General features: G+C 32.1%; 1 protein-coding gene across 1 annotated transcript; it reads right to left on the reverse strand.

Moving 5' to 3' along the window:
- Nucleotides 1-581: 581 nt before the first annotated feature.
- LOC137819996 (flowering time control protein FY) lies at nt 582-11578 on the reverse strand. The gene is made up of 18 exons (XM_068623775.1): nt 11134-11578; nt 9723-9814; nt 9508-9576; nt 9235-9339; nt 8400-8495; nt 8226-8308; nt 8061-8132; nt 7889-7986; nt 6618-6677; nt 6465-6525; nt 6298-6385; nt 5743-5806; nt 5179-5257; nt 4241-4330; nt 3673-3758; nt 2825-3330; nt 1579-1788; nt 582-827 (listed from the first exon to the last, which is right to left on the reverse strand). Exons 1-18 carry the CDS (start codon nt 11363-11365, stop codon nt 786-788), a joined length of 2133 nt encoding a protein of 710 aa, XP_068479876.1. The 5' UTR covers nt 11366-11578; the 3' UTR covers nt 582-785.
- Nucleotides 11579-13356: the final 1778 nt, after the last annotated feature.

The raw sequence follows: 13356 nt of genomic DNA on the forward strand, positions 1-13356 counted from the left end.
GCATTAAAGTTTGTTAAACATGTTTTTGAGGAATAAATAGTAAGTAATTTATTAATAATGATGTAACATAGATTACTTAATTTTAGAACTATGTAAAAACGAACATATAATTAAAATTTTACGGGACTAAAAGTAAATATCCATGAAAGTGTAGACATCAAAAGTGATCTTAGGTTAAATGATTTAGAAAATAATGGTTTCACCAACTTGGACATGGAGATAAAGTTTTGAAGAATAAACAAATTGTTCACTTTCATTTTTAGTATTTTTTGCAAAGAAAATGTTACTAATATATTTTATGATTTATTTTTAAATGTATTTAAAGGTTTAATAAGTTGATTTAGTTTGTAAAGGTTAATTCTTATATATAACTCAATTTAAAACATAAAAAAATTAAGAATAACATGTCCTCTTTTGCTTAGAAGTAGATTAAGTTATATCACTCTCAAATGTTTGTTCATTATAAAATCTTTATTTTGTACGTTGAATATATGATCAAATTAAAGAAAAGTGAAATTCATAGGAAATTACATAAATAAAAAATTAGATGTGATTAATAATGTGAGAATGTAAACTACGTCTTCATAAATTAACTGTAAACCTTGACTAAAAGACGAAAGCATTCACATCGAAAGGAAAAAGTAAAAAATAATTAACAGTAAGAAAAGAGATCGCAATTTCTCTGTGAAACTTCAGAAGCAGAACAAAACATGAATTACACAGAAAAGAACCGAAATCACAGTGGATAAAATTACAGCTATGAAAGATGGAAGAAATTTCCTATTCTAGGGTTGTACGTTTGGAGGCATCCCAGATTGATTGCCAGACTGCAAGAAATAAAACAGGAATTAATTAATCATCAAGAGAAACAGAAATATGATGCATCATGTAAAAGTTAGCATCAACAACCAACAAATTCATCTAATCTTGTATTAGAAAATGGAATGCATATACTATATTTGGAGCAATGTAATGTCAGTTGAGAATCCATGTGAAAGTAAATCACAGTTTCATAACAAGTAAACACCAAGAGAATGAGAAAAAAAAAAGGAAAATTGTCAGTTGGAGTAACTCCAAGAAGCTGGAAGTGTGCTCCTTTTCTTTGTAAATGGACCTTTTTCCAAGTTTCAATCCCTGTCTTCAGATTTTGTTTGCATTTTGATTCATTTTTCAGAACTTTCAGTTTTCTTACTAATAATGTGTACATCTGAAACATGTGATCCAGCTGAACTACACTTCCTTTCACGACATCAGGAGAACATCTACTGATAGAATGAACAGGGGTCCTTCCAAGTCGTCTCATAACTCAGAAGGCAGATGGCTTTATTTGCATTTATCATAATTTAAAGCATTAAGAGCACCAAATGAATGATCAGCAGTGTTAGAAGTTAGAAATGGAAATGCTGAGTGGGGAGATGGAAGTGGTTAATGCAACAGAGAAATATTTTTACTTTGACATGTATAATAACTCTATCAAAACACAACATAAGGAATAGGATAAAGAACAACAGAAGTTTCAACTTTTGAAAAACTTAGCATGAAGTAACAAGTAGTTCACAAAGCAACATGCTAACTTACCTGATAAGGATTATACCCTTGCATCAAAGGCATTTGGCCACCTTGAGGTCTGTTAAATGAAGCACCTTGAGAATAATTGGCATTTGATGGGCCTGGAATATTAGGCATGTTGCCTGGAAAACCACCAAGTGGTGGCCCTCCACTAGTAGGCAAGGATCCTGAGTGCATTTGATTCATGCCCACATAAGGACCTTGTGGCATTTGCATCCCCTGAAGTGAAAAATAAATAAATAAATGGTTCTATTAAATGTGCATCAAACCTAAGTACAGAGATCTTATCCACCCTGACATATCAAATTAGCATACAATTAAATGGTTAGATTTCTTATTATAGTCTCCCACAAAAAATGATGCCTCTACTGGCTAGCAAACAAATATTATTCTCCACTGATTAAATCATCTCCTTATCACAGAAAAGTCCACCAAATAACTTGAACTGTTACTTTGTTATGGTCTGAATGTGGAAACATATATATATTGTAGTGCACACAGAAAGCATCATGACACCATAGCTACAGGAAGATGGTTTCTATTTCCTACTCCAAAAAGCAGAATTCATCATTTCCAACTACATCCAACACTGCTGGATATGTGTCGTCCTGATACATACCCAATAAAGAACCATTATTTTTTATATTCTCAAAATAAATTACACAATACAGCTCCATTTTAGCTAAGATACAGCTATGGATGGGGGAAAGATGTGTAACTATCCTTGTTATGATCATAATCATAACTATATTTTGAAAATTACAATCATATATTGACTATTTTTATGTATATGTACGGATGTGTAATTAGTAATTTGAATGTTTCGTTAATGTTGTGCATGTGTTTGGAAACAATGTTGGGCGTGTTGTATTTTGACTTATGTATCTTGGCTGCCTGGGTTAATTTCAATACAAATCCTCAAAGAAACAAAGTAAATGTGAGATAGCACATTTGTAATCATTTCTGAAACAAATGAAAACAAAAAAACATTTCTCAAACCAAACAAGCCTTAAGAAACACCAAAACAAGGGGAAATTTTGTACCTTCTTAAAACTGTAAAGACATTTTCCAACTCCCTTCCACAAGATAAAGAAAAGATACATTTTTATCATGCTAATCCTATGAAAGATCAACAAAAAACATCAAATATCCAGCCCAATACAGCCACCACTAATACAATCTACCACTCCAGGATAACTTTACAATATTTTAAAGGAAAAATCAGAATACGAGAAAAGTTACAAGGAACTCGTACCATAGGGCCAGGCATTGGCATCGGATGTGATGTAGGCACTGATGAAATCCCTGGTATAGATCCTGGCATGCCAATAGGCATTTGGGGAGGAGGGCGAGGTAAATGCTGGTGAGGGACCATGGGTGAATGGGAAGGGTGCTGTAATTGTGGCATATTAGGAGGCATAGGCAAAGGACCCATCTGCTGTGGTAGACCCTGGTGTTGATGTTGTGGCGGCATCTGCTGAGGATTCTGTTGGTATGGTTGTTGTTGGTTGGGACCAAGAAGAGAGGGATGAGGACCTGGGGGAAGAGGAGGAGCGCCCATTGAAACAGGATGGGGCTGCTTCTGCTCTCCTTGAGGCATGTCAAGAGAAGGAATAGATAAGGGCATTGCAACTCCAACACCTGGAATGGTGCCATCATTTCGAGTTAACCCAGGGGCAAATGGTCCTGGAGTTGTTGGGCCTTCAGCCATTGGAAAATTACCACCCACCCGACCAGCAACAGGATTTGGGTCAGCATATCCTGACGGGTATCCAAACAAATGTCACACTTCATAAATCAGTTGTCACTCAAAACATACACTGTTCCTAACTAAAAGAACTACCATCCATAGTTCTCTCCATCCTACCAAAAAGCCTTGAAATATTGCAATCTCTACCTCAAGTTTAAAGCAAAAGTTTATACTAATAGAGTGCATTTATAAGGGATTTACATTACCATGAAATGTTGAAGAGTAAAACAATCCAAAACCTTCAAACTATACAGTTCAATATTTAGATGAAAATTGATACTGAAAGGTTTAATGATTTGATTCTGAAGAAAATAGAAATATATGTTGTTTTGCCTCTAAAGGATTGAACAAACCTTGCATGCCAGGGTTAAATCTATCACGAAGAGTGTCTCCTGGTCTATTTCTGCACCAAAACTTTGTTGTATGATCACTGCTGCCACTGTAGAAGAAAATACGATGGTCCAGTAACTTAGTTATCAGCAATTGCATTCTTTACGTTTACCAACAGATCAATAAAAGGATTACCAAATGCCCAAAAACAATTTCAGGAAAGTTTATATAACTGCAAAATCTTATTGTAATTGTAACTACTACAGTATCATTATTTTGGATATTATTACAGAAACTGTAATAACGCAAAAACCAAAACCTTCAAAAGGATCCTCAAACAAATTATGATATCTGTTATGATATCTGTCAGGTTCTTCCCAAATTCCTTTAGAATGTAGTACTTTTGAATTTGGAAAACATTTGAAAAACAGAAGGTTATTGATTTAGTATAAAAGAAAGACAGGTAGTATAAATGCATCACAAGCTTTAGAACATTGGTAATCCGAAAAGCTAAGAGACAGCATAAATTCCATTATGTATTATTATGTATTAAATTAAAGATGCTATTGCAGAGAGAAATGGAAAGTTCACCTGCACAGAAGGTATCCAATAGGATGCCATGCAAGATCCCACACGTTATTATCATGAGCATTGGCAATTTCAATTTGGGGAGTGTCATGCCTGTATATACATTGTAAATGTAATAATCATAAATCAAGACAATACGCAATATATAAAATACAAGGAATTAAGTTTACAGAATATTGGGAAAAAATCTGAACTAACAAACATCTGTTTTTCCAAGGTGAACTGTTTTAGACCTACCTACTTAAGCATTATCTTTCTATACATATAAACTGAAAGATAAAAGACAGAAACAGCCCTTTGTTTAAGAAGCTATAAAAAAAATTGTGATAAACCAACTTACCAGAGCTACAACTAAAAAAATAGCTGATATTTTTCACCCAAGTTCAGTCTGTGACATTAGCTCAAATTCAGCAGACATTTCTAATGGAGCAAAACACACATACCTTAATGCTATGACAGTAACCAATAGTTTTCCCCAAATTTAATTTAAAAAGTTGTGACAACTAATTTGAAGACCCGTTACTTTAGAATAGATGATTTACAACTTATTTGGACATATTTATGACATAAGCACTTGCATAGTGTTTGGGAGAGCTAATTAAAGCAGCTTTTGAAATGTTGGTAAGCTATTTTCAAATTAGTCCAGCAGAATAACTTATGAAAACAGCTTACAAGTTATACAAAAAAACTTTAACGTTATTTTCTCTATGATTATAAAAACATATCCAATTGTTTACATGATAAGTACTTATTAATTAAGCGCTTAACTATAAGTTGTCTACTCTCAAAGAGACCATGAATTCAATCAACTTGAAAAATAACAGAAAAATCACAACCAAATAAAACTGATAAAAACAGGGATGATGAGGAAAACAAAACATTGTACAAAATAATGTAAGAACTGCAGAGAGAGAAGACAGTAACTGAGAAAACAAATTTACCCGACAAGCCAATGGAAGATGGAACCATCATAACTCCCACTCACAAAGTACTCTTCATGGAATGGATGCCACGCCAAAGCTAACAAGTGTCAAAAGTCAGAAAAATTATATTCCATTTTATCACGGTTGCAGAAGTATTAGAGAAAGCATCATTTACCCTACATCAAACATTAAGCAACAATTTAAGTAACTTAGTTCATGCATGCTGCATAACATGTGGAACTGTAAGTTTCTTTCCTAGGAAGCCAAAAGCTTTCAAAGTTGCATTAGTTGCAATCTCATAAACATTCAATGTGATAATTGAGTGGCACACTATAACCTAACATAGGTTTTCAAAAATTTATGAAAGAGCCTATATGTAACAATGAACTTTCCTAAATCCAAAGTAAAAAAATGACATCAAACCAATGTTTCAATGTCAGCGTTAGGTTGTTTTGGCTGAAGAATTTATGGTGACAATCCTGTTTTTATCATCATATACCTTCTAAGCAGTCATGATATTTATTTCAAGATATCTTAAACTATCCTTCCATTCTTATTCCAAGAGAAAGATACGTCACTAACCAGTAACATCCTTGCGATGTCCACGGAATGATTCAAGCTCCTTCATGGCTCTTATGTCATAAAGCTGTAAATACAAAGTACATATGAATACTGGTACTCAGGGATAGGTAATGCATACATATGGAGTTATAAACAACCGAATTACTATCTCACTTTCTTTAGCTTTAGTTCATTATATTTAGGAAAATTAAGAGAGTTTAACTGTTTATTTACTCTTCATGCAAACTGTATCCTGTATTAAATATCTGTGTGTATATATCATTTAATTGAATATGGTGCGCTACAAAATATTGCCTCAAAATCACTCTTCTTATTTTTATCTTAACTGTATAATAAGCCAAAAGGGGGCAGGATCAAGTAAAAAAAAATGGGGAGCAAGGAGCAATAAAGAGAAAGTTACAAAGAAATAAATCAAAAGCACATTGCTACAGTAAAAATTGAAAGAAAGATTGATCAGTATAGAAAATAACTCAGAATCCTCAAAGGTTTTACATAACAATTCAAAATAAAAACAAACAAATGCATATTAAGGATCCAATAATTGGTCGCATTAACCTTTATTATTTGATCCTTTGAAGCTGTTAACACCCAGTTGCCATTTTGATTCCATTTGACACATAGCACAGTATTTTTGTGCCCATGACTGCATGACAGAAATATGAATCTATAAACACAAGCAAACACATGAAACAATAGAAATCAGCACTAATGTTTACACTCACAATGAGCAAAGCTCTTTCCCTGTTTTGGCGTCCCAAAGTTTCACAAGATTGTCTTTACCACCTGCATTGTGAAAACCAAATGGGACATGTAATTAATTCATTGAAATTGACAATCTTGAGAAATTTCATAAAAGAAATGTTTAAAGCACCTGCCTGATACTAATAGGGATTTTGTAGGATGCCAGTCAACACTCTTCACATCCCAACCATGGCCTGGCTGAGTTCAAATGCCACAATGATAAATCTAAGGTTAGGGTTTCAAAACAGACAACAAAACAATATAAAGTATGAACACAACTAGGGATGGCAACAAGGTCGGGCAGGAGCGGGTTTGACAATACCCGTCCTCATCCCCAAAGTAAAAACTCATTCATCTTTGTTCTTGATTCTCGAGAGGTATGAAATTTGTATCCCATCCTCATTCTTATCAGGAATTACTCATACTCATACCCAATCAATTCAAGTATTTCCCTATCAACATTAAAATAGGTTCAAACAATACCCGCAGGTACAGGTTTATTTGTCATCCCTAAACACAACATAGATTAAGACTTTTGAAATATAAACCAAGGAACTAATTGGGTAATCACATCAAATTGGTTGGAGAAAAACTAACAAAAAATATAACATTCTAGAAGAATAATTGAGTGTCCAGGAAAATTCAAAGATGCAAACCTTTGTTAGACATTTCTTAGAAAGTAGAGTTTAAACCTAACTCAATATCAAAAAATTGGTTTGTGAGATGAAGTTTGCAGTCACTTACATAGTAGAATTTGACCGCATCTCTAGTCTATGTGGGATTTTCAACACACCCTCTCACAAAGGGTTGGACATCTCAAGTGTGAGAATAGATATTTGTGGGTGGTTTGATTGCAAGTGGCACACTAGGCTGAACAAACCACACTAAGATAAACTCTGATATCATCTTAAAAAGTAGTTTTAAGTCTAACTCAACCACACAACTCACTTATAAAATATAATATAATCATATCTCTGATCAATGTGAGATCTCCAACAGGATTGAAAATAGTCATCCACACAGCACACAACAAATAAGATGAGAATGAGCTGTAATAATGAGAATAATTCGACTCACACCAGCTCAAACAGAAGGAGGCAACCGATGCCATGAATTACTTGAAAATTAAACAGATCCTCCTCTATTTTAAAACTTACAATTCCTCTACCATTGACAACCCAACAACTCAACATCCAGAAACAAAAACAGTTATTTAACATAAAGAGATTCAATTTTAAGTACCCAAAGCAACACAATCTGTAATTACTAATTAAGAAGCCTAAAAAATAAAGCAGAGATTAAGAAAATATTACTGGTAGTAAGAACCCAACAAATATTTAAGCACACCAAGCAGATAAGAGACATGTAACTAATTTTCAGATATCGTCCATCCAAAGCACATTACCAGTTAATGAGCACTCTTCCTGACAACGTGCAAAATCCCAAACCTTAACTGTGGTATCGTCGGAGCATGAACAAAACTTCAAATCTGTCCTACAGAAACTGTTTATAAAAAAGTTACAGAAGCCATCACCTTCAGCATGTTACAATTACTTTTTCTCAAATAAAACATCCACCTTAAGTCACGGACTGATTCTTTATGAGCAGATTTGTTGGCTTTAACATTGTTCATGTTGTTCTGCCAATACCTAAAAATACGCCACACATTCAAATACATATAATTAGGTATAAATATATGAGATATAAAGCTGAAAACATAATATATTCAAATATGTATATACTTTATTGCGCCTCCATCGTCACCAGAGACCATCCAGTTGTCATTGTGACTCCAGACCATGGACCTGATTGCTTGATCATGAGCCTGCATGTGTTTAAAAATCCACATTTGACTTATGGTTTTAACAACTGATGACTACAATAATAATGTAGAGATGATAATTCAAGTTATGTACCTGAAGAATCATTTCAAAATTAAAAGATTGTCCATTCCAAAGAGTGAATTCCCCAGTCTGTGAGCCAGTAATAAGTCGGCGGCCTGTTGGAGTCCACTATTTTTGAAAATCAAACAGTGATGTCACATAACAAAGTCAAATGCAATTCAGCGACACAATCAAAAAATAAAAATGCACAAGTTTCATCTTCCTAAACTAATTGAAAGGCCTAATAGAAACAAATGTGTCCAGCTGCAACTCAATATAATACAGCATTGTGCACAATAATCTCACAATAAAAATCCAATAAAATAACACAATGATGTGGCACACAGATTATATAGTGTATACAGCAGTCAAATAAATTGTCAAAAGGAGCAGGCAGACTGCAATTTGTAATAACAGCTAAATTATGCAATTGTAAAGGTGTAAACCATTTTTATATAGCAAGCTTATCAAAGAATCAAAAGGAAACATGTGAGTAACAACTATAAAATTGAACAGGAACCATATTTAACATGTTATTGACTTATTATTTTACTAAATAAGTGACATCAATTAAACAATATTATTTGTTAATTCAATCCAAATTTTGAGAATAAATTAACAGAATGCCTATTTTGTTTAATACATGGTAAACATTTGAAAAAAAATGACAGCAAAATTTAGCATTGATATACACAAGTGAAAAAGCATATCTCATACTACTCCAGCACCCTAAAATAGCAAAATCAATTCAAATGAGAATCAGCTTCTTTCCAAAAATGTTTGAAAGAATAAAAACATACAGCTGGTACATCAGTAAGTAACTGATAATCTGCATAAGATATTATATCATGCCATTCATATAACTTACAAGAACGCGATTAATGGGGCAACGATTTTTATTTAGAGATGTATGAACAAATTTAGCAGCAAAGCTCGTGGATGGGTTGTCTGGATAGCCAACTGCTGGCAACATCTGCATGAAAAATAGTATATGGTCAGTGTCTAGTGAAAGGAATTATTGATCACTAAAATTAAAAAAAAAATCTTAAAACCTATCAAGCTATATTAATTGAATAGGGGAAAGAACATACAAACTTAAAACAGATAAAATAAGCAGAAAACCAAAACGAGGCTCACTGACATCAATTGCTGCTGCTGGGGTAGGTTGCAGTACTGTCCTATCCCTTGAATCCCGCTGCCACATACGAATCTAAAGGCAGATACAGATTACCCATAAATTTCAAATTGTAATGACACAGATGAAGATGAAAGAATAAAAATATTTAACAATACAGCTATGGGTGTGTATTACTGAATAATGGGCAAGTCCATTAGTTATTAACCAGTAATCATTACCTGCATATAGCGCACGACTGTGCTTGTATAATCAACTGCTTTCCTTTGAGTAAGTTTTCGTATTCTTTTTGCACCATGACTATCACCGTGAACTGCAAAAGCCATTCATTGTTAAATCAGAACAGTCACCCTAAAATTTCCACGAATTTAAATCTTAGAGGATTTAAAAATTTAACGCCTTGAACTAAAATAAAACGAGGATAGACATTTTTCAAAAAACCTCAAGAATCATCTTTTCTTCTACGTGCAATAGAGAACGCAATTTTCATTCAAAAGGAAACAATAAAGGAAAAACTATTCATGGGAAAAAACAATATATCCACACAAGCACTAAACTGAAGTATAATAATATATGGAGAGATGAGATCCACAGAGAAAAATATTATTCATTCCATCAAAAGAAAATAAGGTCACAAAGAACAATTCTTAATTCCATATCAAACCTAGTAAATCAAATTATGGCAAACATTTTAAGCCACATCTTTAGAAGATTCTAATGAGCTTTTAAAGTTAAAGTTCAAGTCTTAGTTGTTCAGCTCCTCGCATGACCATAAGACTTTAAACAAATTTATATCTTCTCCTCAGAAAGGCCACTGGCCCAACTATCTCCCTAACACATTTGTCCTCAGTCTTCAGAGTTTGTTTTATGCATTTTAACTTCCCAAGGATTCTTGAATGGGAATCAACCACCTTGGCAATCTCAATTTTTCATCAGTCTCTTGTGAACTCTCTTGTCACAAATTCACTGCCAAACATTCCCCTCCCCCCATCAAGCATAGAAGTCATGTAATTTGTCTTTAACAACTTTTGTTTGTGTTTGGCACACGCATTATCACACATTTCACCTTAAGCATTCTTCAATTACACTCATTCACCTCGACTCATTTGCACTACGTTCCCTTAACCACCTCTAAAACATTGCTAACTCAAGTCATACCAAACCCACATCACACATACTCCATTTTAATTCGTACATACTTCTAGTCAACCAAAGAAACCCTAATCCCAAAAAGGGTTTTATCCACAACTCAAGCTCACAACTCACTCCTTCATTACAGTTATACAACACTCAGAAGAAGTCAAATTTTAAAAAAAAAAAACACTAGCTCTTCGATCCAGCTAGTACATGCATTACTTAGCCAAATAAACTCTTCTTTGATTAAGTTTTAAAAAAATCTATTTAAAAACTCTCTTTTTCTAAAATATTTTCTCTCAAGTTGTTTCTCTCAAAACAATTCTCTAAAGATTCTCTCTCTAAACAATCTTTCTCTCTAAAAAGCCTGCCTCTCTCTCAGATGCATGCCTAATAGCACCACATTTACATGAAATCACAAAAACAGCAAACAATTTTTCAGGTTCACGTAACCATGATTACAAGTAGCAATTGGAGGAAGAGCAAGCAAAACCGAACCATCGTAATGAGGAGGTGGGGGTCCTCCGGGGCCCGGGTGGTGAAACTCGGGGGCGATGTTCGTCGACGAAGCGGAGCCTTGCCGCATCACCGGCGGCGGCTGCGATGACGGCGGAGGTCCGCGGTGGAACTCCTGACCCGGCGGCTGGTGGTGGAAATGCGGCGGCTGCTGCTGGTACGGGTGCTGCTGGTGCTGCTGGTGCTGCTGATGCTGCGGATCATTGTACATCATTGTCACTGGATTGTGAGAGAAAGAGAAACAGAGATGGAGCAATGCAAGAAATTGGATTGCAGAGAAGAGAGGAAAACCCTAAACCCCAAATTTTGGTTGGGATTAGGAAAGAAAGAACCCCTAGCGCGGCGCGGGAAAGAGAAAGGAACGAAACTAGGAACGACTGCGTTTTACTCAAATCTAAAGATTTTTCAGTGAACTTCTAAATCTTTCAAAGAGATTGATATATGCTAACAGATATAATTTTCTTCAATAAAATTTTATTTTAATTTTATAAAATAAGGTTTTAAAATTCTATTTAATTGGAAGTCCATTATATTACACTAACAAAATAAGTTATTATTTAATATTTATTTTTTTATTTTAATGAGATAACTTATTTCTATAGTAAAAGAAAAAATAAGTTATTTAAATAAAAGTTCTAGAGTCTATCTGAATAATATTCTTTTATATAGAAAAAAAAATATTACTTTGGGATAGTTTTAGAAGAAAAAACTTCCATAATTTTGAAAAAAAATAAAAGTGTCACAGATACTATTGCGTGAGACTTTTTATTATTTTATTATTTTATTTTAATTTAAAATTTAATGTTTATATTATTTTTATAAAGTTATTTTATTAAAAGTTCAAAACAGTAGTTGCAAATGTAAGTAATACTTTTATATGAGAAAGTATTACTTATTTTCCAAGAAAGCACCTAGGGTAAAATTATTATTTTAATGAACTAAAATTTAATATTATATTAATTTTAATTTTATTTATTTATTCAAATAAAAATATGTATTGTTATTTTTTATATTTTTATGTAGTTTATAATTTGAGTGAAACTAGTGTTGAAGAGAGAACATAAATTACATATTAGTTAGATATGTAAAATAATTATAGTTAATTAGATATTAGTTTAGAAATTAGTTTGTAATTTTTTATTAATAATAAAAATTATTTTAAAAAATTTTAGTTTATAAAATAATATTTAATTTAATAATATAATAATTAATTATTTTTTGTAAAATTAGTTTTTATTTAATTATTTTTGTGTAGTGCCGATATTTATAAATTTTATTTATTATTTTATTTTATTTTAAATTTAATATATCATGAAATACATATTATTTACGTAATTTATTTAATTTTATGTTATTTTGTTTAAATTTAATATATTATTTAATTATAGAAAAAATAAAGTGATTGTATATAAATTAAATAATATATTGAGAATAAAATATGTAAAAATATCCTATATAAAAAACTTGTTATTAATGTCATCAAAATTCATTAAGACTGAATTGAAGAAATCGTATCATATATGTATATTTATTTATTTATTCATTTATTTATGTCAAATTATGTTTTATATTAATTTAGGTTTTTTCAACTTTACCATTTCTTCTACCAATTCCAAATACAATTTTTAAAATAAATGACGAAACTAGGCTCCCAAAATAATTCATTTATTCAATGCCCATCTAATTTATTTATTCCACATAATAAAATTTTAAAAAATATTAAATCAAATTTATCTATTCATTTTTATGTGTGGATAATAATTAATATTTCTTTTAAAGTTAGGGAATCTTCTAATTGTAACCCCCTACCCCATTTTCTCTCTCCCGTTTTTTTTCTTCTTTCTTTCCTTTTTTCTCTCTCTCATTTATTCCCTCATTACTCTAATTTCTTTTCTTCATACTTCATTTATTTGATTTCATAATTTGATCACACCATTCTGATTCATTTATTTAAATTTGATTTTTATTTTATCTATATTTTATAAAAAATTTAAATCAAATTTCTATTGTTTGTATGCATCTTAAAATTTGAAAAATCCAATTATCTGATCTAAATTCAACCCATTACTGTGAAGTGTACTAAAAAGTTTCATAATGATAGAGGCAGGGATAATTTTCAATAATTTTGTTTCTCGTGAAAATGAAAAATATTTATTTTAAAATTATGAAGAATAAACTTTTAAAAATAGTATTTTTTATACAATT

Source organism: Phaseolus vulgaris, chromosome 11, assembly GCF_000499845.2.
Source record: "Phaseolus vulgaris cultivar G19833 chromosome 11, P. vulgaris v2.0, whole genome shotgun sequence".
In the NCBI taxonomy this organism is placed as follows: domain Eukaryota; kingdom Viridiplantae; phylum Streptophyta; class Magnoliopsida; order Fabales; family Fabaceae; genus Phaseolus; species Phaseolus vulgaris.